The following is a 26,862-nucleotide window of genomic DNA, read 5'->3' as shown; positions in this document are numbered from 1 at the left end:
GTACGTCGCAGTGAGAGAACAAGCAAAATACATCTGGAGTGTGGTTTTTTTTTATTTTCGCACGATGAGTGAGCGAGTAAGATAAACACGATTTTCCTTCCACAGGTAAACATCGCGCTATCGCACTGTGATCGGAATATCTCTCTCTTTCTTGCTCTTTTTCACGCACAAGCATTTTTTTTAGAAAAGTAAATCACACCATGTTGTTTTGATTTGATGTATGACAGCTTAATTTTTATTTAAATTATCCTTGAGTTTAAGAAAGTAGACACAACTTTAAACTATTTAGATGAAGTATTAAAGGAGAAAAATCTAGCTAAGCAAGATTTGTTTAAGCGTTCCGCCACTCAAAAACCCTCTATTCGCTTCATACTGGTAAGAATCCAATTGTTGTACTCGGACACTCGCGTAGCAATGCCCGGGGCAAGTTTGGTAGAATTTCCCGCCGCAGGATCACACTTGGGCCCAGTACTAACCACACCAACCACGTAGAACCGTTTGTCGCGAAAATGTAACATCGGTGCACCGGAGTCTCCCTGACACACGTCCTGGCCTCTCAGCACGCCCAGTGTACACATCACGCTGAAGAACATGGATGGATTGATGCGTGTGTTGTTCGTAAGATACTCGCTACATTCGTCCTGCGAGATCACGTTAAGATAGACGAGACGCTTCGAGTCACTCATACCACCTACAATGGAAAAGCAATTCATTTTAGCTATTTTTACGATGAGACATCTTTCCGGCAAGCCTCTCACACACCATATCCAGTTTTACCCCAACCAAGCGAAAGGACACGCTTGTCGTCCGGTAGGTTCTCGTCGAATACATGATCCAGCGACAGGCAGGCAGGCATGACGGCATCGGAAGTGTATACCGGTTCGCTTACTCTAATTAGCGCCACATCGTTGGTAGAGCTGTGCGCATTGTAACCGGGATGTATGAGGAACTCGGCCGCCCTACGCTCCTGACATTCGCCATCGGCCAAACACTGGTCCAGTACACTGATTAAGCTTACGCCAAAAAATAGCTTGATACTAACGGGAGAGAGTCAAGTGTTAGATCACAGTTCACATTGATTTGAAATATTCGATCAAAGTAGACATCAAAAAGAGGAGACTGCGATGTTGAACTAGTTAGTTGAATAGTAATCCTTGACCAGGGTAAATAGTCTAGTGCTCTATCTAGGTCATATCTAACAATAAGGTCAGGCTTCCTATGCAATCCCTCACCACTTAAAGACTTACTTCTCTACCGGCAGAAAGTGTACACAGTGTGCTGCGGTCAGGACGTAACGTTCCTGGATTAACGTTCCGACGCATCGTGCTGGAGTGGTCAGTTTCGGTTTTCTAATCTCCAAGTGTACTGCCCACACGTGCGTGTTGTCTTCGTCCTCTGCGTCTGAAAGTATGGAAGGGACGGGTTGTCGCATACCGCAACGCACCGGTAGAACATCCTTAAAGTGATCGTAGTCAGCCATGGTTCGGGTGCGAACGGTTGTGGACGCTCGTGCACGTGTAGGCCTTCTGGTGATGGGTTCGGTAGGGATAGTAACCCTTACTCGTCTTGTTGGTGGACTGACCGTACTCAGTCGTGCACGTGTGGGTCTTCTGGTGATTGGTATAGGGGGCGTAGTAGTTGTAGTTGTTGTTGTAGTGGTGGAAGTAGTTGCTGACACTGTAGCTACTACACCACGTCTCCCTGCTTCACAACAAACCTGAAATGAAAAACACACATAGCTACACTCTCGATTGAACGTCACACACACATGGCACACATACGATCGGATCAGATGAATTCTCATCACTAGCACAGGCACCCAGGACGGCTCTTATCTTTTGCGTTTCCCACTGGTATAGCACAATGCGCTTCGCTAGCTCAGCTATCTCGGTACACTCGGCCAGTCGGATGCATCGTCCGGATCGTCCATTCGTGAGGATGCACACCTGATCTACCTCTCGCTGTGCAACTACCATCAACAGTGGTAATAGGGCGATGCACACAAGCACCGAAAACGTCGCAGAAATCATCGTACAGACCCGTTGACACACATTTGTGGTGTGACTTTTGCGAATCGTCTTCCTAACACTCCGTTCACAGTTCACGGTCACTCTCGACTGAGCTGTTCGCTGATCGACAGGCAAGCAGCGGGTTCGAGCTGCTGCCTTCTGATTGTGCCGCTAATCGTTAACTGAGTGCGTTATCGCCGAACGCCAGCGAAGAGATGCAGGGCAAAACAAACGCCTCTCCAACTACTACGAGCAAAGTTCCTGTACAACGTAGTACGTTTATTTTGGTTTACGCTTTCTTTATTAGCATCAGGGAATAATCATAAAGCGGTAATACATCTATCACACCCTACTGTCGTCTGTTTTGAAGTGAATGTTTTCCAAAATCCAATCCGTATACTGTTGCACATTCAACGACACCACCGGGAACTCGTTGCTCGTGCTGCCAACCCCAAAATTAATCAACCCTATCAAGAACCAGGTGCCATCTTTTCGATACATCAGTGGACCACCGGAATAGCCCGCAAACGCGTCATGCCCGGTAATGGTAATCGTGCAGATGTTACGTTCCGTCACTAGTACCCTTTGAAGCAGTGCCACCCGTAGCGAATCCATCCGTGCTTGGCACAGCTCCAGAGAGATACGTTCCAGCGTTATCCACTGCTTGCTGTTACTAGGTTTACCTGTGGTGAAGAAGCGTTACATGCGTTACAATTCTGACTAAGACGAGCTCTCGACTTTTAGAAGTTTTACCATCAGCATTAACACCCCAACCGAAACAGCTCAGCGTGTGTCCAACGGAAGCAATCTCATCGTGTACCGTACCGATCGGGATGCAGATCGGCCTGGGTGATCCTGCCTCTCCTATAGCTACACTCTCGTTCAATCGCAGCAAAGCAATATCATGATCGCGCGTCGTAGTGTTGTACTCTCCGTGAATGACTGCTTCTCGGACGAACCGTGGTTTCACGTCTGCCTTCAGACCACCGTGCACTGTGTCACGCGTGACGTGGTGTGCATTGACGTACAAAACCATCCTGAAAGTGTCCCAGAAATCGAGAATCGTTGTAGAAAATGGTGGCGAGCTGAATGATCAGTAACCGACCCGTTCCAGTTTTGCACGCAATGAGCCGCTGTTAGGACGTACTCGGGTGTGATCAAGCTTCCAACACATCTGCTGTACTTTTTCCTTCCCGTGTAGGCTATAAACACGCCGAACGAGGAATCTAGCGATGCGCGCCCTATGAAACGTTCATCCATTCCAAGCCGAGTTTGAAGGCAATCGGTATCTAGAATGGCGTTGTACTCGTCCAACGGCGGTGGCGTTGCCTTTTTCGAAGGTTTGGACGTAGTCTTGGCGAACCAACGAATATCTCCATCGGCACAACAATAAAGCTACAAAAGCAGCACACAATAAATTATTAAACTGTCCTGATTAAACGCACCAAAATCGCACACACCTCCAAGTCCGGTGGACAGGCACCGGCAGCTCCTATTAGTAGATTCATCTCCTGCCGGGATAGGTACGGTTTCTCGTCGATTGCTCTCAATTTAGGGCAATACTTCAACGCAACACACATCCCTTGCAGTCCACTCGACGATCGGCAGAGTGATCCTCGCTCGCGATTTATTTTGGCAGTCGCACCAAACGTCACCACCAGACACAGGAGCAGATTTGCACATCTCAACTTCGGAATGCTTCGAACCATTGGTGCCACAAACACTGCACACCGCTCAATGAAGTCAGAGGCAAAAGACGCCAATTGATGATTAAGGCTGAAGCGACGCAAATCGACTGTAGCGCGGCTTTAGGGGCTTTCGGATAGTGAGTAAGAATGGCACCGGCTTATCAGCACTAGCCGAAAGGGGAAATCCCTTGTGTGCGATGCATTCCTTTCGCGTGTATTGTGGCAGCAAGTGGCTATAAATTGAGTATGTATGAGATGCAGGGAACTCATATTGTTCGACTGCTGCTTGGCCAGTGCGTTCTCAGACATCTCAGCTGACGCTTAATTGCAACAGCTCGGTGCACGCGAACGGAAGTACCGAAGAAAAGGGATCGAATCGTTTAATGCTAAGCTACGCGTTTAGATCCTCTCTGGACTTTTTTTTTTTTTTGTTTTGGAGCACGACATACGCGACCTTCGTTATGGTCCTAACGCGCGAGGTGTGTAACAGGTGTTACGATAGCACCAAAAAAAGAGCACTTCGATTAACTCGATTCGATCACCAAAGAACGCGAACTTGTAAGCTTAGAAATTGTGAACAGGAAGTTAAGGTGGAGAGCGAGAGAAAAACGCTCGACGCATCCGACATTCATTCGTAACATGTGGACATCGACATCCGGCTGTGTCCGTCGTCGCGCAATTCGATCGCTCACAGTTCACTGACCGGCAGGCAGAGGTACTTCAATTCCCACCTTCTATCCCTTAATGCCAGTTTTTTTTCTGGACCCTGCATTAGAACGATGCCTTGGCGAAGCCCGGATTGTAAAGCTCCTTTTAACGTCTCTTTGCTCCACAAAAAGAAGATGTTGCATATACTCACCCCGATCGTATCTTGATGCTAGCGCCACTCCCCCAGTTCGCTCGATGGGCGATCTGGGCTTAAATCCAATAGCTACGATATTGAGGATCTTTCCCCCGCGTCGAGACCACACTGGGACGATCCTCGCGGATCTCGCATGGGCACGTTCACTGGTTGGCCTATCGCAACCAACCGATCGGATCGCTCGAGGGTGTGCAAGCTGTGGTTCTGGTGGATTTCTTCCATTCTTTCGATCTGAGAGAGAGAGAGAGAGAGAGAGAGAGAGAGAGGCGGGGGGGGGGGGATCCCAAGAGCCAACAAGAATCAGTCCAACATATTAACAGATTAACCCGATCTGGCTGTTGGTGCCGAGTCCGAGTATCTCTTCCTGTAGAAAGGCATCGGTGGGAGATAATTCATTAAGGCAAGCAAGATAGTGTGCGCCATTCAAGGTGGAACGTGCCACGTGCATCGGGTTGATCAAGTACGATAGGGCAGCATCATAGCAACAGAAAGCAGAGAAAAGATCCATTAATAATTTACAGCACAATCTGATCCGAGCTGCACAATGTACGGGATGTGAGCTTATCCTCGTGAGGGGAGTCTAGATTCTAGAGTCTTCATATCATTAATCGACCATTTTCGTTGTGATCTTGGAACAAGCTTACAATGCTTATCCCCTCCAAAAAAAAGCCCATTCCCAAGTACCAATAATAGTCTAAAGCTGAACACGATCCACTGATCATTCATCACTAACGGAGTCTTTACACTCCTTTGTCTAGCCTTCGTCCTCGTCCGCGTTACCGAAAGACATTGCGTGCGACTAATCGACGCTTTTTTTTGCGTAACTTTGTTGCACACGCATCCACACACGGACCACGCATCGGCGGGCGCAAACGGAACGGAATGTCGTGCGCAATGGTACATTGCTGTCTGCACGCACTGCCAAAGCCGTTGATCGCGCCCCGATTCAGTTCGAATCTTACCGTTTTTGTGTTTATGTTGTTCCTCGACTTTTACTCTACTTCCCAGTCGGTTACCCCGTCGAGCTTTGTACGCTAATTAAGCGCAAAAAGCCATCAAATTATCCCCGCCCATGCCTGGTCGATGGGCTGGGACCTGGGACGAACACTACTGCACCACGTAGCGAGATCGTTGCTAAAAGGGCTCACACGAGGTACATGAACTGGACTGGCAGCAGCAGAACGGGCGAACTAGATTTAAATCATTATCCAATATTCAAATCGCTGCAGCAAGAGGTCGAGCGTTTTTTTTTTTATTATTAGCAGCTAACGGTGGGAAATTGTTTCAATAGACGAATCAAAGCCAGGTCAAATAAATGCGACTTAAAGTCGCTTTGTGTGCTTTGTTTGAAGTTGATTGTATATTTTCTTGCCCAAGCTAGATTTTATTTAATTTTGCCCCCCGTTAATTCGAATGCTTTATCGGGTCCAAGTCCTGGGAGGCTTTTCCTAGCTTCCAAGAAATTACTCAACAACACACTACATTGTAATTGTCGATTTGTCCCTGCCGGTAAAGTGACTTTGAAAGTGAAAAGTCCTCCGTCCCCCCTTTCTCCACCACGTTTTCCTTTATACCATGACTTGTACCACGAAGTACTCTACTAAATACAATCAGTCAGCCGCACACGAACGCATTTGCCCCGTTCGCTTTACAGAGCGGAAAATTGTCCACGCTCGGTGCTCAATGGGTTTTTTTTGTGTTTAATGTTTGTGTAATGCTCCTGCCAAAAGGAGGGGAAGGTGAGAAGGGAGGGGGGGGGGTCTTATGGTTGCGCAAGAAAATATTTCAACGACACTTCACGCCAGGAGCATGATGCGATGGCCTCGAAAGTGAAATCGGGCAATGACGGTTGCAATCGCAGCCATTGCAGCGTTCATTCGTTGATGGTATTTTGGGGGCATTGGTGTTTTTTTTTTTTGGGAATTTTGTTGACTCATTTCATCGCTGTTTACGTGTTACTAAAGTGATCTAATACATCTTTGAATATCCTACAATCAACATCCATTGGAAGGACAGGACTGGGATTCAACTACTATTCGTAGCGTTTTCCCTTAGCAAGGACTCACTTTTCAACTATCCAAGTCATTCCCGTCACCTATTAGGTCCCGGCATGACCAAGTAGGTCGTTATGCCAAGAAGAACAATTCACATCTAGAGTTCTGACAAGATTCCTTCAGATCTTATCTGAAAAAAGCCCCAAAAAGCTAAGTATTCGAAGAAGAATCCAGATCACAGTCGACTAGGTTCACTGGCCGAAGTTGCCACTTTCACTTCAAAGTCTCTTGATCGATAAAAGACCATTCGACTCAGGAATGTCTTGGCAGAGAAGATACCTTCAATTATGAAGTTTGGACACCAAGGACACTTACTTACGAAATTACGAGGAGTATAAGTATTATAAGCCCTTCACACCACGCGCATTACATGAAGAATTGGACGCGTTTCGGCTCCAACATTCCTCTCAACCCTTCAACCTCCAAAATATCTAAATCCGATCCAAAATCCGACCATTCTTAATATCTCATACGGATCATTTGTCGATTTCGATCCTATCGTGCAACTATAAAGCAACTCGTAGTCTTTGCCGGACCACCCGGCCCGTTCGAAATGGACGGTTTCGATGAAGTGGAAAACTCGCGAAAAAACTAGCAACCAGAAACCAATTAACCTGGTACAAGAAGCCAAACAGTTAAGCACAACAAACGTGAGAATGGTTCCAATTAAAGAGGCATAATAAATGTACCATACCTCACCATGTGGGTCCTGCCCGGTGACTGTCAGCGAAATTGATGTTGATGCTCACTAGACGGTTTTTGCATTTTTTAATGCTTTGAACAAAAATGGAACTCCTCAGAAGTAAAGTCACATAATGGATGGAAATTCTCACGGAGCAGAAGTTTTTAGCTTCGCTACGGTACCTCTTCTTCCCGATCGACAATCATGTCCGTGCGTCGCGTATGTCCTGTCGAGTGTTCGCTCTCTTAAGCAGCAGGGAATCGCGAAGAACGCGTTACAGGACCTTCCTCCAGTGGAGAGTCTCGATGGGAATTCGATATATTAATGTTGTGCGTTTGCTTCGTCTTCGGATCTCGCGCACTACTTATCGAAAGCCCGAGACCACACCGTGTGCAGCCGCACACCGTCCGCGTCTTTCGAGAAGGTTACGCGCGGAAGGTTAAGGAGCTGACCCAACTCAGCCGACTCCATGCCACCACAACCGAGGGCTAAAGTAGGCTTACCCTGCTTCAATCGTATGCAACTTTTCGATCGATCGGCGAAAAAACTTCACCCCGCGGTGTGCCCAAGTCGTCTTTTGCGTCCGCGCAGCAGCAAGAAGAGGTAGAAGATGAAGAAAGAAAAAAGGGGGAAAAGACGCACAAGCGCTCGATGCGAACCGTTTGCGAGCGACGGGAAATCGATCGGAAAATAGGGACCACCGTTCCCTGCCGTCGAACGCAGCAGGATCAACGGTGTACACGCACACACAAGAGGAATCTTGTTCGCGTCTTTGAGATTCGGATCGATAGCAGTCCTTTCTGGTGGCACTCCCGTCACAACAGGACAGTGGGAAATCGATGAAAAATTTTGCTCACCAGCTAAACGAGAGGTTTTGGCTGGGAAAGCATCAAAACGCTCCAGCCACAAAGGGATTTATTTCTGGCCGGATGTCAAGGATGCTGTCGAAGTCGGCGAAATTTGAGACGAACTTGCCGGTCGACTGTAGATCGAGGAAAGCCGTTTGCCCCCTTTGCCTGTTTCTATTTCCTTTATTTTATCCCTCCACGGAACGAAATTACAAGGAAGTGACCTATGCCTTCGTAGGTTAGGGATTGCTTGTGGGCAGAAGGTTGTGGTAGACATTTGACATACACGATGGTGACCGGAAATGCGGGATTTAATTTTACCGCGTTGACACGTGAGTTAATCACAGCATACAAAAGGTTGCGAATTTTTCCATTTGATTGCTTTTCTCGGGATGAAGAACGGACCCACCCGCCTGCGCCAGCCCGGGAAGAGGAATTTAGATGAATGAAATAATTGGATTAAAATAATTTTTGGCATTCTCTCAAAATTGGTGAAAATATGGCCAGACGAAAATAGGTTTTTTACTTATTTTATGACAGAGACCATTTTGCTGGTGGTTGTCTAGGTCGTGCTGAAGATTGGATTGTCGTAGTTTTAAGGATTTTTCTATCGCTTTTCTATCGTACAGCTCAATTTGTTCTAGAGACTCGCATACGTTGCAATCGTCATATCTTTTTACAATTAATTACTGTCGCGATTAAAACCCTCTGAAGTCATCATATTCATCATGATCCTTAACCTATTCCGTAGGGACTAACGCTTAAAGAATAGTGCAAGGAATTCGCATGCTTGGTCTTGGAGCTCAGTATAGATGCATCCAAAAATTCTGGAGAATCCGTGTCAGAGTGAAGATGTGACTATTAACGGATTTTACTCTAATAAATCGTTGATAATTTTTTTGATGATCCTTGAAATACTTTTAATGCTAAACTCTTTGGGTTAAGCCAATGACTAATCACTTTTCTTGAATAGATTCAAAACATCGATGTCAACATTCGGTTCTTTGTTGATGCTGACGATATGACTGCTCTGTCCGCTATTCGTAGTCCCTGATTCCCAGATCGTAGTCCGATAGGATGCCTTGTTCTCGATTTAACCATATCAATCATCCAAGGCTTTATTTCATGTGCTCAAGGACAGATGCTTGCCGGGATATATTGAGAGTTCTCTTCGATGTACTTTGGATCTATTCCCTTAAAATCAAGTGTCACTGGTCAATATCAACAAGACATCTAAACTAATCTCTCCTAGGTTGATCTACTGGAAGATAAACACAATCTTCAGCAAAAAAAAAAGACAAACAACGATCGATCAACATTCCATAACGCCAATATTACTCTGAACAACTTTCCTTAATTACTCATCACATGCCGACAAACACACACACACACACTGCAGTGGGGGGAGTAACATAAGCACACGGCAAGCCGGCATCAGACAACTCGCCCAACTTCCGTTCCATATCGAGCAGAAACGCCGTCTAAAGGTGCGCCCTGGATTCGCGGAAAGCAATGACAGCTTCTACTTCTCGCCTCCCGAACTCATCATCCTTGTTGATGGTTTGTTCCGAAACGACGGATTCGTGGGTTCCCATTCTCGATTCCGATCACGCCCTATCGGTGACATTATTGACCATAGCACTCCGGGGCCTTCACTCGGTCGATTGGATCTTCCGAGACATATCGCAACCGTGTCCTTCCGTACATGGACTCACGACTCATCGGTTTCTTTCTTATGCCGCACTTCCATAACTGCCATTACCGGGTTGGTGATTAATTGGCCGGCGGTGTGAATTCCTGTGCGCTTCACAAGACACCAAACGACAACCCGTCTACACGGTCGGTTGAGGGTTTTTTGTCTGTACTTTGACGATGATTAACGCCCCGATTGGGGCTGTAGAGACCTGCCGGGGAGATTAATCCACGGAGCAAGTATTGGAAAGCTAATAAATTCACCTTCGACGGCGATTCGAACGCGATGGTATTTTTGCATCATTATAAATTAATTTAGCACCGATAGATAATTACACTTTGTCCAGTAAAATAGGAATCAACACAAGAATGTTGTTTACCAACAACGAGATCATGACTTGAAGGTCTATTTGAAGTTTTATATTAAGTTATAAATAGGTAGGAATTTTCTAAATTAATTAACTTAAGTTGATCATACTAGGACCACCTTACAAGGGTATTAAGTGCTGTATAATTATGAGCCAAATTCCCTACGAAAGGTCCTACAAATTGAACCTCAACGAAGAAAGATCGAAGATTGCAGATAAGGCAATCGATTGGAATTGAATCATACTTCCTCCAGTTCATCTTTCTCTCTCTCTCTCTCTCACATGCTTGACGGCGCGTGTGGGTGGCTTTGCCAGGTCATTCGTAGGGATCCCTCCAGATCTCCAGTGGTTTCCCAATCGTTATGTATCGTTATCTACATGGAGTGAAAACTCGCGAAGCCCAACCCACCCAAACAGACTTGCAGCTTGCAGAGTAAGGCGTTTTGCCGGGTAAAGCATCGAACGTGCCTCGTTTCATTAAAAGACCCTCGGGGTGAAATCATCCCGATGGGAGGTTACAACCCCCCCCCTTCCTCCATGTCTTTTAAGGTCGATTATCAACACCGGTCAATCGGATATAAAATAATTACTTTGTTTTCTCGACCACTCGCGTTCGAGACCAGGTCCCGTACACGCGTAACGACTCTATTGCTTGCCCTGCCGTTCTCGTGTACGAAGAATCAATCCAGCTCAACCGTGATCTTGAGCCTCGTGGCAGTTTTGGAAGACTTACTCGCAGAGCTTTACGTCCATCAAGATTAGGGGAATGCTGCTCTGCTTGGGGAGAAATTACTGCGGAAGACTAAAGCAAATAAACTCCTCAACTTTAAGCAGAATTATCCTTCACACTCGTGGGGGATTTAAAGGCAGAAAGTGCGTTCTCTTCGGTCATGATCGATCGTCGTGGGCTATGGTTGGTGGTCGAAACTCGATCCCAACGCTGGCGCCTACAGATAACCGCAATGATGTCGATAAGACGCCAGACGCCAGGCGAAAGCGACCTCTCGAAGAAGAGGTTCGCTAACTAAACTCCATAGTGTACCACCGTCGACGGACGCGCATCGAGTTGCATCGCGATAAATTGTAGTTTTGGATGTTTATTTGTGGCTTTTTTTTTGTCCTGTTGCGAAACAGCAATCAAGAGGTTGAATATTTAAACCGAAACTTTCCTTCCCGTTGAAACGGCATCGTTCAAATTATGGTACATGGCACATGTTTGAGATACATATGAAACTCAATCATATCTGCCTATTCTTGTCCTATCGATTAAACCTGCCACACTGCCATAAATCTCGCCCCAATGTCAGACGCGAGCTGCGGAATGCGTCCTTTACGGTTTGACTTCCGAAGATTTAAATACACATCATCCTTAAATTCATCATAAAGTTTCTTGTCGGCCAATCGAATTTGAATAAGAACCAGACAGACAGATGTCGCTTACTGTTACCGCTAAAATGCGCACAGTAGGGACACTACCGTCCGTCCGGTTGATTGTTTCGCCACAGAACGAGTCCCGCTACAGGCGGGCGGGAACTTCAACAAGAGAAAAACCAACCAAAATAAAATAAAAATCAAAGCCAGCGATACCGGTTTGATGAATGGGATCGACGAATGAATGAAACGTATATCATCCTTTTTTCTGTTTTTTTTTTTGTCGATGCTTCCGTGAAAGGGTTAGGGAACTGGATGCATTTGTGTCGGAATTTGTTCGAGATGGCATTTTTTTAGCGAGCCTAAACTGAACAATAAAAATGCATCGCGCTCTTTAACCTGGGTCTCGGAGGTTGCAGTGAAATTCGTAGAAAAGCATTTCTTCCACCATGTTAAGGGTTTTGCTTAAATTTTTTTACGATTCTCTTTTTGCATGCTTTAAAGAATAAGTGACACGATACAATGAAAGAAGCAATTGGTTTTGCAACGCTTTCACATTTAACGCAAGGTTCTCAGTTGATATTGTAATTTGTAGCAAAGCATAGCAAAAACTCCGTAATGTAGCTTTAAGGAAGATCTTCCTTGGTGCAAAGTGTCCCACAAGAAATCTGCTTTACCAAACAGCTCAATTAGCAGCAGAATCCAGAACTTATTCGTACCCATAGTCTCGGGACATATCCGTACCGATCGTACATTAAGAATGCTGTTTCGAGAGTCTTCTTGATATCAGACGTTTGTGTTGCCCATACTAGTGTCGTTCCCCACGTTCTGGTGGGTTTTGCGTCACAGTTGCATACTTACTCCACTACAGTGAGCGTTGCGCTCGAGCCATCGAAGCCATCGTCTTGGGTTTCAGCTCGGGCCACTTTTGTGCCAGAGGCTCCTCGCGGCCGCTCAGTCTGCTAGTAAGATCCGCGTCTATAGGAAGATCCGCCTCTGCTGGTTAGGGTTGGGCACGTCGCACAGACATGGCCAGGTCTCCAATCCGTTTGCAGGAAACATCGGTCCTCTATACACTCCTCTACGCCTTTGGCGAACGGGTCGCTGACGAGCCCCGTCAGGATATCTGCACCGCTAAACAGTTATGCCTAGCACGTGGTTCATCCCCGTTCGCCACATGCTCTGTTCGCACACTCCGCCCAAGATAGTCCCTAGCACCCGCCGTTCGAAAATGGCGAATGCATTGGCGTCCTCCGTCAGCATAGTCCTGGACTCGTACCCGTAGAGGACTACCGGACGCAGGAGTTTGTGGAGGCCCGTAACAGGCACGATTCCACCTTAGAATTTCGCTGTTTACGTTGCTGTTCCGTGTCGGGCTCTAGCAGGTACTTTGTATTCGTCGCATTGATCCTCAAATCCAATCCTATCGGCGTCGCGTTTCATTCGGGTGACAAACAAACACTAGCAAAAACTTATCTACACAAATATATCCACAAGACGGATGATGCTATTTTGTTTTTATTGGTAAAGATATCCATCAAAGACTTGTCCTTTGTATTGCACAAAGCAATGCATTGCTATTGGCCGGTTGATGAGCTTGCATTACCGGTGAAAAGTTATTAAGCGTGTGTGTCCGTGTAGTCTCTGGGAGACAAGAATCTGAGTTTGCCATAGCTTCATCTCTCTACTCATCTGTCTGTCTTAACCATTCTTCACATAAAAACTAACAACCATTTGCACATTATCTAATCACATTGAAAAAGACTGTCACATTGACCGATATTAGCCGGTGAACCTTGTCATCCGAAAGGGAAAAAAGAGCTTAATCTCCAGTCCCTTCAGGCACATTCTTTCCTCCAACTCGATGTGTTGTGAACCTAAACCGCTGATCACCGCTGATTCGCTAACAATAATCATAGTTTATCAATAAGTCGTCATAAAAGCGATAAAAAACTACGGAAACGTTTACTACTCTCGCTGCGTGGCTCAATCTTCTCGTAAAAAGGCCTCCATCCATCGGAAAAGAAAGAAACCCACAGAGCGCTAAACCACTAAAAAAAATGAAGCGTTCCCATATGTCTTTTTTCTGTTTCTGATTTGTGTAACTACGGCTATTACTACTCTCAAACTAACCACACGCGTCTCTACACATATCTAAGCCTCATCCTGTAAAGCTGGCAAATACTTGTTCCTCCACTGTCCCCGCCGCATGTACGGCGACGTTCGACAGCAGAATCTACCCGCTCCTTACACACTACTGTTAACATCGAATGTTGTTAAGTGCATCTGTTTGCTGTTAAGTTTTGTAGAAGACGGTTCGAATAACATCCGCCAAAATCTCCTCCCCTTTCGTGTCTCAATGCAACACAAACTTCCTGTTTTTGTGCCCGAACCGCACGGTGTGTTTTTGTGTGTGTGCGAGAGACAGTTGCAGTGCTGCACAATGTCCCCAGTGTGAAACGGTACTGTCCCGCAGTCCCACTTAACGTTTTACGGGCTCCGCGGAATGGCAATCGGTGGAATATCGGTGTCATCGCCCAGAATCGCTCAGTTTACGCGCTCCAGACTCACGATAAAACCTTTTGCTGCCAGTACGCCACGGCACTTGATGTGTACCTGATAGCGTGACGTCCATCCTGCAACATAGCTGGCCAGTTCTAGCTCATTCAATACGACCCTTGGCAGTAGTTCTAAAACGGTAATAGGAAAATGCAATTATTAGCACGGAAATACAACGGACACCACGTGTTCCGTACTTACCCTGTGGGTCGCTGTGCGTAAGGAGCTGTATTTCATTCTGATTGCAGTACGCCTGCAGCTGAGGTGGTACGACACAGCACGCGGCAAGATTGATCTGCGCTATCGACGGATGCACCGTGGACGCTTCGTACAGCTCCTTCAGCGAGTCTGCATCCAGGTCGGCAATACCGAGTTGTCCAATTTTTCCATCCCCAGCGTACCGTTCCAATAGTGCCCAGAGTTTCTTCAAATTTCCCACCGCATTGTCACTCCCGACGGCCCACTCGATCACACCCTCCTTCACTTCCGCCTCCTCCGGTTCATCGTCCAGTGCTCCGTTGGTACCATTGGTAGCTCCTGCCGTTCCCGTCGGATGGTACGCCAGTATAAGATTGTCCAGGTACGAAACGTTCAGCGTTTCGAACAGCTTCTCAACCGCTTCGGTCAGTGCCGGTTCGGAAAACCGATTGAGGAAAATCTTTGCCCCGATTTTTATGTCCGCCCGCGGATGTTCCTTCACTTTTTCGAGCAGATCGTTGTTGCGGCGTGTGAGCAGCCGACGGTTCGGTGGCAGGTCGGTCACTTCCGCTTCGCCGAACGTTGAACGGAGACAGTCCGTCAGCTGGAATGGTGGAAATTGGAAAGTCGTATTAGTACGTATTAGAGACCAAGCAAAATATCTTTCCCCGAATGGTTTGGCAATGTGCCCTCGTGGTAGTAACGGTGGTGCGTCCGGACTGTCAATCACGATTTCTCCCGTTGACCGTTACCGGTGGGATGAATTACAAGGCGATTTTTTTTTCTTGTTGGGCGGAGTGTGATGATATAAATAAACGAGGCATCTGGGCTTAAAACAGATTTACCCACGCCGATGTGAACCGAATCGAAGAACGACGGTTTGATGCGGCTGAACGATAACCTTTTGCCGGAGAATTTCGTTTCGGGGGATGGGTAATTTCCTTTTCCCGCTTCTACTTTCATCGATTGATGTTTTATTGATGTCAGAATGTTTGCCAAATTTTTAATTACAGCAATTATTTGTGCTACTTGCTAGTTCTACAGGGTATTCTGTAGCTTGTACTTCGTTTGTAACTTTTCTTAATAAATTAATTTAGAAAAATATGTGTCGGTTTGTTTAAGTTGGCTGTTTCTGTACAGCTATAATATATGGCTAAACGGTAGACTGTAAAACTGTCTTCCGGGGGTCGAATCTCATCTGGGAGCCAAAAATGACAGGCCTTTGGAGGTTGTAGAGAAAAACACTTGCTTCCCAGACTCTCAGAAGCTTTCTTTTTGCACTATAAGAAGTTGTTAGCAACGATAATTCATAACCCGATTCTGATTTTTAGTAGTAAAATGTTTATCCATATAATTTTGAAGGTAGCGACGCCATTTGTTATCTCGACGATATCGGAATCTCCTTGGGACAGTCTGGGATGTTTCTCAGCACGCAAAACTAGCTGTCCAAACATTATAGCATAAGCAAACTAAGAGAAACTTAGGACCCTGAGCATTCAGGTGACCCACGAATCTTTATAGAGATAGTTTTTCGGTCAGGAGAACCTGGAGTATTTAGAAGATCTCGAATAAGAGGACATGTTCTATCAAAGACCGAGGCTTCATCATCGAAAGCAACAACAACCCAGCTTCTTTTTAGCTTGGAGTCTCCGAGCTGAGGATCTGCCTGCTATGTCCTACAGAGGATAAATTATGTCAAATCTATAAGACGAACAACGTCTAGAAAAAGAGCTCTCGAGGATGGAATAGAATTGCAGAAATTGGAGTTCGACTTCTACGATTCGAAACACTAAGACTGAGAGGCTCAATTTCCTCTATTTACAAATGGTTTAGTGATATTTTTAGTAGATGGATCAAGCAATTAAGCTCGCACAACTACTTATCCAAGATAATAAAATTATCTTTCTTATTAGTTATTATTAAATAGGCAATTTGTTCTCACATTTTGCTCTATTCGATGCTCAACAAATCATTCGCCCTTCAAACCTACAAAAAAGTTGAGAGAACAGACACGGAAAAATTATACGAACCGTCCCATTACGCAACTGACTGCTCAGTGGACTCCACTTTACGTTCGGTATTTCTGACATACAAGCACAACAACAACAAAAAACAAAAAAAACATCCACCGAAGCGAAAAGATCAAATATCACTTGCAGCAACACTTTCCGGGAACGCTGCCCAGCGAGTGCACGCGGCGCCGATGGAATGGTTCCAAATGCATATTTTAAGTGGTGTCATTTTTGCAACTCCCCAAACCATCTTGCCTGTCCAAGCATAATTAGTGCAAAACTATTTCTACATATAACTCTATTTCCGATCGGATCGATTCGTCGCGATCGAGTTGCTCTAGTGTATCGCTACTAGTGAGTGACATTTTGGGTTGGTTTGGTTTGAAAAAAAAAGGTAGGAAAAAAATCCTCCATCTCCGTCTAACCTCTAATCGACCGCAAGCTGACCTTCTGTTCGTTATCGCACAATTTCTTTAAAAAAATTCTTCCCTAGAGACACACCCGAAAAATATGACTCTAAGATTGTGATGCTGCTACTCAGTGCACTTAAACTAAACAGAACACAAACACGTCTGCCTTTTCTCTCCGAAAAAAAAGACCAACCAGTCATTAGGCAACCAAATCTCTACACTCTGTCAAGGCGACCACTCAGCGGAAATTACTCATTTGGGACGTTTTGCTTTTATTTTTATAAACTCCGTGGTGTGTACACAGGGCAAAGACAGGGGGGACAAGAACAGATTTTTGACCCACTTTTTTTTTTTGCTTCTTTCCGTTTTCGATATGTAGCGCGGCATAATTACACATGAAACTTTCTCACTTTCATTTAGAATTTTCTTGTCTTTTCTTGATGCTTCGTTGACGATAAAAATAAACATTAGAAGCCTCAACAGTGAGCAAACCAAACATAGTAAGCATCCATCAGTCTTCCGGTACCACCAGCCGCGTGTGTGACCCATTTCTTGCGCCATTTTATGCGTAGTAAGGAAACGTATTTTTGACGACTAAATGATACTGCTGCCGCAAGGGACTGCACCAGGCAGGGTGATGATCGGGTTACATTTTCCGCTGAATGATGGTTGATGTCATTTTCTTCCACTATTCTGCAGGTAGTAGCTTATCACACCATTCGCTAACTTTTCCCTTGTCTTATCACAGGCCCACTGATTTCATGCCACAAATAAATAGCGTGCAATTTAAAATGCATTGTCACGTTTTGCTTCTAGAAACAATTCTCTACTTTCAAGCTTCCATGTTGCTGCCTTCAAGTATCGGATGGAGAGCACTTTTGCATGTTGCATAAGTACATAGTGCAAATGAGAAAACAAACCTGCTAAGCAATGTTTCTCTGTTGATTCTATACGGTTCCCAAGGCATTGCTAGAAGGACAAAAACATCATCTTTTTTGTGAGAAGAAAATCGTTGCGCTCGCATCCTTACTGACAAGCTTCTACTCGGTTGAGAGGACACACCATAATTTCATGGTACAAAGAAATTGCTTTGGCTAGCGTCCTTGATGCTTCCTACCGTGCCGGGAAGATTGCGGTAACATCCGATGATACCGGAAATTAATGTCAAGATTCCAAGCCACCGCGAACCTATCTATCTGTGTGTACGAGAGAGAAAGAGCATTGATCTAATTCGCTTCCATAACACATAGCTCACATGATGGAAAGATGGATTTTAAATTACATTTTGGGTATACAGTGTCCTCCATATTTTCTTCCTATATTGTGAAAAACTGATTAAAACTCAATTGCCAGCAGCCAGAAACGAGCTACAGAGCATAGGGAAGTTGATTTTTTGGAAGAACTTCTCAAACTCAAACTTCGGACATAGGTTTTTTCTTAGCAATTTCTTCTAAAATGGCATACTGATTCCACTTAATTTATTCATGCTGAATATAAGATGCAGATTTTGAGGATAAAAAGGATTTTCTTGGGGCTTAACGACTTTCTAGATCACGATGCTTGACTTACTGGCTGGAATGGCCTCCTAGACTTGCTGATATACACCACGTAGTTGGATAGTCAGTCTTCACCACGGGAGAGCGGTTCAGATGGGATTTGAACCACGATCCTGCTGTTTGAAGACCGGCGCCGTTATCGCATACAGCAACGGGGCGCCAAATATTCCATCAACTATTAGAAATATTCCACTGAACTGACTCAAACATCCGTTACAAGGATCGAAGCCTTCTAGATCTAAATCACGAAAGGAAGTTTAAAGATATCAGGGATATTCCAAGGGTTTGCAATGCACTGGAACTACAATTCTGATTATAAATCGCCGTTGTCCTTATGGTTGTTGGACAGCAGCACCGAAACGATCTGGAAACATCTTTCCAATCTTTCAGAGACAATCGTAAAGCTAAGCCACCCTTTTATTAGTCATAACCGGTAAAGAAAACTATTAAAAATATTGCCACAAAAAAGGGCTATCCGGCACTCGGCCTATGACTTGCAATAAACTGACTTTCCGCCTGTCTTTCGTCTACTTCAGACATAAGGTCATTGATTTTTGAGCAGTTTTTTCTCCGTAAAAATACAAAACGGAACAGTGTTGAAAAAATCTATCCTTCCACCTCATATAATCATGATCGATTGAATTGGTTTTTTTAGGGTGGTCATACCGACGTCAGACGTGCATCGATGACGACATTATTTTGATGACACCACACGTTTGGCACAGTTCGACGCTCGTACAATCGATAATGCTCAAGTGCATTATGGGCAGTTTGCCAAACGTTCTACTGTTTCCCTTTCGATAAGATTTACAACGAAAAATCCACGTGCCCCATTTGCGGCATGACATCATCGGGTCGGGTCATCTAATAGCTGGTCTGGGGTGTCGAATTTTTGCCAGTCATCGTGACTACAATGTTCCATACACGGATATCCAAATAGAATAATACCCACATCTCTCTTCCCACAGCCGAAGAACGCCGAAATTCACTTTTTCAGTATGGTTCGTTGTCATGGAGATTATTTGAACCGGCACAAAACGAACGAACTGGCGTGCTAACCTGATCTAGTAAATTCCTCGCTCATCGAGCGGCTGGCCTTGAACCGGAGGGCGATACTGATGCAACATTCCAACGCAGCTTGGACAGCGGGGTGTGTAAATATTTACACCATAAAATGTGAAATCAATCCGTTCAACCTTATCCCGGGTTCAATTGGAATAATGTACACACAGTGTATGAGCTTTCTCCTTACCTCATCGGTTGGCTTTTGGCCCGCCTTCTTGCGCAATTCGCTCACATTCAGCACGTTGCCGGTACTGACGATCACGCTGGCATCTTTCAACAAGTGCGACAACATGTTGCTGGTGTCGGGTCGTCCGGTGGTGGTTTGTTCTGTTCTGTTTATCGTTTTTCCCCTCTGCTGGGTGCTGCTTTTCCTTATCGAACGGTGGTTACGAATTGGTGCTGTTTCGTGTTGGTACAGCTTTGATTTCTTTTCGCTGGAACACCAGAAATAAAACCGATTAGACTGGGGAGAGTCGTATCAATCAATCAATTGCTTTTTGCTGCACGAAACACCGAACACACTTGGCCTTGACCGATGGCTGATCAATGCTGCACGAACAAAAGCACACACACACACAGTCAAGCGAACACCAGCGAAACAGCTGTCAGAATGGCACACGCACACAAACACAAATACACTCACAAATTAGAGGCACACAACCGCGAAATCAAAAAGTAACACAACCTTGCAATACAGAACGAATGTTTACCACGCGATTACAGATTGTGGTGTTGGAAATAAATGGTTTGTATGACGACAAGACCTTATCGGAATGGAACGTGCAAGCACACTGCAGGGGATTGAATTCCTGTCTGGGATGTTCCAGTATATTACCCGCACTATCTTATAGCACTCCCCGTGTAAGGTGGAAACAAACTGTGGCTACTACGCTCCGACCGCAATGAATGTTAGCTAAGTACTAAAGCAAACTTCGCTGCTTATACACGGTTTTATTTAGCATCACACAAACACACTACCACTGCTGCTGCTGCTACTGCCTGATTGACACCGAGAGACACTCCGGTGTGCGTATGCGGTGTCACGCAAAGATGTTTAACACTGTTTAATCTTATCAGGTCCGGTGGGGTGTATCTATATTTAAGCGATTGAATTATTTCATGTTTAAGTATACCAAAAAGGAGTTTTTTCAATTATTTTTTCTAACAAATTTAATTCACATTAGCAAGTATTATCATGCTGACGTCAACTTTTTCTGTTGTCTGTTGTACTTTTAACTATTTGTACTTATTGTGCAATCATTTCATCAGTGAATCTTATCACGATGTAAAACATCTTCAACATTATCACTCTTGCATGATTTTTTTTTTTGCCTCACGATGAGTTGGCGAACTTTTTCTTGCACAATTCCATTAATACCACGTGTTTTTTCATCACACAGATTTAACGTCGATTATTTCGCTGTATCCTGGAGCTAGTATCTTAAAGATACCGATTGAATAGCTCCACAGGACTTGATCGTAAATGTTCTGTTCTGATATAGCACCCAAAGGGTTAGCATACATGTGCGGCAACGAGGTTCGCACGGTCCGCACGGTACGCACGCTTATAAACAAATCAGACCACACTCAATCACGCCACTGATTGTGTGCGATTTAGCACACAACCATTAAATTCCTTCACCGGTAGAAACACTCGTTTTACCTTGTTTTATGTTTGAGGTAGAACTGCTTTTAGCACCGTTTATCGATGGAAAAACTTGACCGAAACCAACCTACACAGGACCCCACGACCTGCTGGCCGATGTTATTATGAGGAAAGAACAACAAAAGAAACACGCTGCTATGCTGAACTGTCAAAGCTGTCAACGAATGATGTGGTGTTCCGCCACAGTGGTTCTCCCGCGTTGACATAATTTAATTTTAGCACAAATTAAAATTAAAATAAATTTTAACGAACGTTTGTTGAAATGGATCCATGCACCGCGAACCTACCTTAATTTTGTTTATTGTCCGCGGTGCTTCGGAGAGCAAACCCCGGTGTTCGTTGGCAACTGCGTCGGGTGCGATTCGTTGACCGTGTGCGCGCTTGAGCTGACCGAAAAATCTGACCGCCTGTGGAAGTTCATAGTAGGCAATGGGCAAACAGTTGGTGTTTGTGGCTTTGTAAGATCAGTTTTCCAAGTGCATCTTTTCTAGTAAGCTGCACCTTAAACGCTCGGATTAAAGAAAGCAAATAGAACAGCTTGCTAGGTACCGACAGCGTTTCGTAATTGCGAGCGAAGAAAATTACAATGGCGACAAACAATGTAAAGCTACCGGATTTGATCCACAAATGGATCGAGGTGCAAAAAAAGGTTACGGAACTGGAACGAACAAAGGTAAGTAAACGGCAAATTGTGTTCTTCTCGTGTTTCTTTTAAGCATTTGCACATACCGACTTGAATCGAAAATTTGCTCCCGCCCTCGGTACGCTATTTAGTATTCCATCAGTATACAGTGATGCCCAAAAAAGGAAAACAGCACTGTATTGTACGTATCCACCAAATTATTCCTAACACATCGAACGATCCCTTTTTTAGCCACTTGATATTGACGCAATCAATTTGACGCTGTTGCTAAAATCAATGGGCCTACGGTTGCAGTATCTGGACTTTGAGGCGGAAAAGAGCAATGCCGATAATCTGACGATCACCGTCAAATGTAACCGTTCCGGCATGAGGGCGGAACTTAGCTACGAGCTGCTACGGTGCAGCTGTCCGGACCGCTCCGACCGGGAAAGCTCGTTCTGGGAGGTTCAAGGTACAGGGCCGACAGTATTTTCCAAGTGTAAGAATAACGCCTCATCGAACCTGCTGCCGGACGTGTCGGAAAGTTGTGCGCTCGTGTCGAAGGCGATGCTTTCGAATCTGTTGGACTTTTACGAGGCAAGCATCCGGGAGGTGAAGGAAGGCAAGGAGCAGGCTATGTTACATTCGCCGCTAAAATCACCTCGTCCGAAGGTGAGCGTGATAAGTCCGGGATTGACAATTAAGAAACCGTTTTCCACACCACCGGCCGAAGGGAAATGCTCTTCGCGTATCGATGGGGTGCCGGGTTCGAGCGATGTTGTAGCAATGGCCAAGGAAGAGCAGCAAGAAATTGAATCTAAAGACATGAAGAGATCTAAAGAGTTGAATGACACGAAATCAAATACATCCTCCGAGAGTGTGGGAATAAATAATAAAACACACGAGCTGGTGAACTCAGAACATCCGGCAAACAAGCCGGTGGTCGATTCCGTCCTCAGCCCCGCCCAAACCAGCGTTGCGGACGATAATGCGTACGAAGCTATGAAAACGCTCGTCACCTCGAGTCCAAATGAAAAACCCATCGACATGCCGCTCAACATCCAGCATGATCGTGATCTGAACGTTATTAGCTATCTGCAGGAAGCACGTAGCCAGATCGATATGGCTTTAATGCTGATGAAAGTCAACACAACACAGGATGTTTCGAACGGGTTTACGGGTACCATTACACCGCACCACGCAACGGCCATCTCGCGAAAATCGCTCGTTTCCACACCAAGATTTGCGCAACCCCGTTCCAGCTCTTTGCTAAGCATCGAACGAAGACGTCCAGCGGGTGATGCTGGAGCAGTTAAAAAAATATCCTCGGCATCCACAGTCCAGCCCAGCTCTCGACTATCCATCGGTAGTGTAACGGGACGTGCTGACACACCGAGACCATCCATAGCACAAGTAAAATCGGTTGCTGCACTACGCAAACCTGGCGGTATGCGACCACTGGGATCACCTAATGGAACACCCCAAGCACAAGGTTTGAAGAAGCCACCCACCGGTTCTATTGGATTGCTGTCAAGCCAAAGAAAATTACTACCCCAAAGCGGCACTACTTCATCGATCGGAAGAACGATTCCTAAACCACCGACAACTAGCGGACGGCCACCGTCTAGCAGTGGTCTACTTCAACGATCATCCAGTGCTTCGCAGATAAGCAAAAAATAGACCACTCCTTTAGTGTTTAGTCCTTTCAATAACCATCATCTCCTAATCGTACGCAGGGCGCATAGCTTGTTTGTATTGCATGAAATAATCGTAATTAAATAGTTCTTTTTGATGGTGCCAAATATATTGTTTCGTTTTGTCAAAAAAAAAAAACATGAATTCTATCTACTTAATGCATTATTTATAATCGTGAAATTCGATGGTAAGATAAACTAAACTTACACCATTTTGTGCAATTTGCATCATTTGTGATTTAAATGGGTTTTCCCTATTCCAGACACCTGGCCGCTCGGGTAGTCATCAACTTGGAACGCTTTTAACTTTTTTATGCGTTATTAAATTGCGTTGTTATATTCTAATGAAAATTAAATGGTTTTGTCTTCTTTCACGTGATATTCATACGACGCCTTATGAATATTCATATTGATTACTTTGCACAATTTTCACAATAAAACGTTTCTTTCAGTTGTACCCCTTTAGCTTTCTAAATAATCGTAGTAAAAATATGAAAAAAATCATATCATATTCGTGGTTTACAGTTCTACAAACTGGTAGAAACATTTTGATATGAAAGTTTATTAAAGCATTTAAATAATAATTTTTAAATGGTTTTTTATATGTTGTCCGTAAAAACGTGTTAACTTTGAAGCTCCATAAATTCGAAGTAACTTAGAAATTACTTCGAATGGAGACTGCACAATCAAATGATTAGAAAGTAAAGGAGATAACTTAACATTCGTTGCATTGATATTAGATTATGTATAAAAAAGTTGCAGGCTACTGCTTGGAATGAAGTTTTTCTGTTTGCCCGTGACAGGCTTAACGGTTTATTTATAAAAATGGCACATTGGGATATTTGCATAACAAAAAGGTGGCAGCTGTCTGTTTATTGCAGCTGTCAAACGTGTTTACAGCAAAACAAGCGGAAAACTGCTCCGCGGCACCGATATTGTAGCATCCATTGTGTAAAACCACGCTACTTTTCCAACGCAAAAACTAAAAAACTCCGCAAAATGCCGAAAAACAAGAAAGTTCAAGATTCAACCGATTCCGACACTAGCTTTGAGGATGTAAGTACCAAAAAGCCACCTGAAAACTAGCAAAGTTTGGTGTTTTATATTTTTCCCTCCATTTTTTGGTCGCAGCGCACACCGGCAAAGCAAGCGAAGAAGACACAGAAACCCACCGATTCCGATACGAAGGATGAAAATAGCTTCGAGCTGGAGAAAAATCGCAAAGTGTCCGTGTCCGAGTTTAAAGGCAAAGTGTACGTTGGTATACGCGAGTTTTACGAGAAGGATGGCAAAACATTGCCCTCCAAGAAAGGTATTAGCCTCACGGTTCCACAATGGAAGAAGCTGCTCGAACAGGCGGATGCGATCAATGAGGCCATAAAAAATTTCTAAATCTAACTCCGATGCTATACGATGGCGAGGGAGGGGAAAGGTCCCGATGATTCCTAACTGCATTTTTCTCCAGCAGAAAAAAACTCACCACCAAACACCACCTTGTGTACCGTATTGTTTTGTTAATAAATTACTGATTTTCTGCACCAGTTTCCTGCAGGTGTCGTATATTCATGTTGATTTTTACACACATACACATCCAGTACATCCTATGCCTAATGAATAAATTGTCAGCCTCCTGCCGGTCGAAAGCAACGATCCCAAGGAATGAAATGCTTTAAGAGGGACGGTCAACGATCGATTCTGCGTTCCGTTCACCGTGTGTCTTATTAGATAGTCCACTTAGAGTACATCGCAACCAGTGCGCAAATGGTCAATATGATGAGAAACGGTAGCCAGGTTTTGATGAAGCCCCGAACACCGACGTACTTTCCTCTGAAAAACATCCAAAACGCAAGCACTACCATGTTCCAGTTGCTGTACTCCTTGTACCGCATCAGTGCCAGCGCCATCCCGACGTGCGAGTGGCAATTGTCACAGAACAGATTGTGCATTCTCGCCCCGTACGTAGCCGACGCCTTAATTACCGATTCATCCCAGTTCTGGGAACCGCCAAACGCGTGTGCTGGATGTAGACGCAAGTAACGCGTAGGCCGCCCGAAACCCATATTGTCCTCGGACACAAAGTATGGTCCGGCAAAGTCGCGTATAACGCCATTCGACATGGCGATGCCCATGTGACCGATGAACGGGAAAAACCAGGTCAGCACCGGTATCGGTGTCCAGACGATGCAGTACGGATATTTGTCGTCGGTAAAGTTGATTGGGGGCAGTCCCATCTCGGTTGAGTTGCGCGATAAATCTTCGGAAGTATCGCTATGCAAGGACATGATACGCTGCGTTCCAGTTGTGTATACTGTAGGAGAAGCAGATTTTTAAAAAGGCACCAGTTACAGGAAAAGCGTAAAACTGAGTTAGCGTATTGGAAACATACCTTTTTTATTCGTGAAATAAAACTTTCTTGTAAAGAATATAAAAATGAAATTTGTATTTTTGGTTGAACAAAAAAAAGCTTGTTTTGTTATGATTTTTGTTGACAGTCTTGACGTTTCATCAGTAACGGTTTATAGTGGCTTGTTGACGGCTTGCTGCACGTTGACTTAATTAAATTCAAATATGCTTTTTTTCGATTTATTAGTTTGGATAAATTTAATGTTTAAGCTCCATTTAAAATTGAGTAAATCTCTTCAATGCTTTTTCCATTCCATTCTTAAATCGCTAAAATTGTATTAACTATTTGTAAAAATTACTTTTTTTACCATGACTCACGCGGCTGAAGCACCATCGCAACCCATGGACGCTGCACGCACAATCAAATCATGTTTTGCATACTAATCGAAAACCATTGCTTGCTCGGTGGGAGTCAATTATTACTTCACCTACTCGAGCTGCATATCCCCACGTGAATAACAACTCTCACGTGCGAGGAGGAGAGACGCATATTTTGATGAATTATCAATTCTTCACCATCGCGAAAAAGGACACGTTTGGCAGATATGACACGCCGCGGAGGTCAAGTTCTCCTGGCGCATTTTAAGTGCACCGCCAACCATTCTCACACCGTTAAGAAGGAAATAAAACCTTCAGCAAAGCACGAACGTGTCGTTACCATCACCGGTAGGTGTTTACTACACGCCGCTAGAAAGGATTTTTGTAGCACCAAAAAAAAAAAGTTCCACGCAAAGGTTGTTTCACACTAATCGCTGCGTGGAATTTTTTATTACATCTATTACAACCGATGAATGGATTCTGCCGATGCTGATGATCTATATGCGAAGTTGGTCATATTTGGGGCTGCACTGTTCGGTTGAACCAGTCAGGCAGCATGCATACCATAAAGCTTTATTGCGTTAGCTGTCCAGAAGGCGCTATCGACGTCTTCTGCACTCGCAGGGGCACCCAAGGTGCATATTAATCACGAAGATTGATTTGCTCGCCAGCGCGCTTTCGGTAGCAGCAAGCTCTGCGTTCTTCCGAATGACTTTGAAGCGATTGAACACACTGACCTACCTTGCCACTGGATGGATTGCCTATTAATGAGATTTCAAAATATA

The 26,862-nt window shown here is 44.7% G+C and overlaps 7 protein-coding genes across 7 annotated transcripts in view; 3 read left to right on the top strand and 4 right to left on the bottom strand.

The window, feature by feature from the left end:
- Window positions 1-25,647, bottom strand: part of LOC126568516 (transmembrane protein 222) — a 482,151-nt gene extending 456,504 nt beyond the window's left edge. The window contains exon 1 of the mRNA XM_050225003.1: window positions 25,067-25,647. Within this exon, the coding sequence (XP_050080960.1) occupies window positions 25,078-25,638 (561 nt within the window). The 5' untranslated portion in view covers window positions 25,639-25,647 and the 3' untranslated portion in view covers window positions 25,067-25,077. The remainder of the gene's footprint in view (window positions 1-25,066) is intronic.
- Window positions 1-26,862, top strand: part of LOC126568390 (CCR4-NOT transcription complex subunit 9-like) — an 83,128-nt gene that overhangs the window by 17,646 nt on the left and 38,620 nt on the right. The window lies entirely within an intron of this gene.
- Window positions 348-2,030, bottom strand: LOC126567599 (CLIP domain-containing serine protease B4-like). Its single transcript, XM_050223815.1, has 4 exons — window positions 1,782-2,030; window positions 1,248-1,717; window positions 763-1,037; window positions 348-691 (listed from the first exon to the last, which is right to left on the bottom strand). The coding sequence occupies exons 1-4, from the start codon at window positions 2,028-2,030 to the stop codon at window positions 348-350; spliced, it is 1,338 nt and encodes a 445-aa protein (XP_050079772.1).
- LOC126567598 (CLIP domain-containing serine protease B15-like) lies at window positions 2,352-3,718 on the bottom strand. The gene is made up of 4 exons (XM_050223814.1): window positions 3,470-3,718; window positions 3,115-3,404; window positions 2,763-3,046; window positions 2,352-2,692 (listed from the first exon to the last, which is right to left on the bottom strand). Exons 1-4 carry the CDS (start codon window positions 3,716-3,718, stop codon window positions 2,352-2,354), a joined length of 1,164 nt encoding a protein of 387 aa, XP_050079771.1.
- Window positions 14,090-19,673, bottom strand: LOC126568411 (glutamate--cysteine ligase regulatory subunit). Its single transcript, XM_050224881.1, has 3 exons — window positions 19,562-19,673; window positions 14,335-14,935; window positions 14,090-14,264 (listed from the first exon to the last, which is right to left on the bottom strand). Exons 1-3 carry the CDS (start codon window positions 19,664-19,666, stop codon window positions 14,122-14,124), a joined length of 849 nt encoding a protein of 282 aa, XP_050080838.1. The 5' UTR covers window positions 19,667-19,673; the 3' UTR covers window positions 14,090-14,121.
- LOC126568150 (uncharacterized) lies at window positions 21,623-23,342 on the top strand. The gene is made up of 2 exons (XM_050224575.1): window positions 21,623-21,713; window positions 21,915-23,342. Exons 1-2 carry the CDS (start codon window positions 21,627-21,629, stop codon window positions 23,340-23,342), a joined length of 1,515 nt encoding a protein of 504 aa, XP_050080532.1. The 5' UTR covers window positions 21,623-21,626.
- Window positions 24,356-24,757, top strand: LOC126568619 (RNA polymerase II transcriptional coactivator). Its single transcript, XM_050225127.1, has 2 exons — window positions 24,356-24,412; window positions 24,488-24,757. Exons 1-2 carry the CDS (start codon window positions 24,356-24,358, stop codon window positions 24,746-24,748), a joined length of 318 nt encoding a protein of 105 aa, XP_050081084.1. The 3' UTR covers window positions 24,749-24,757.

This window comes from Anopheles maculipalpis, chromosome 2RL (assembly GCF_943734695.1).
Source record: "Anopheles maculipalpis chromosome 2RL, idAnoMacuDA_375_x, whole genome shotgun sequence".
Classification (NCBI taxonomy): domain Eukaryota; kingdom Metazoa; phylum Arthropoda; class Insecta; order Diptera; family Culicidae; genus Anopheles; species Anopheles maculipalpis.
The sequence above is the reverse complement of the archived record's forward strand: the minus strand, read 5'-3'. Positions and strand labels throughout refer to the sequence as shown.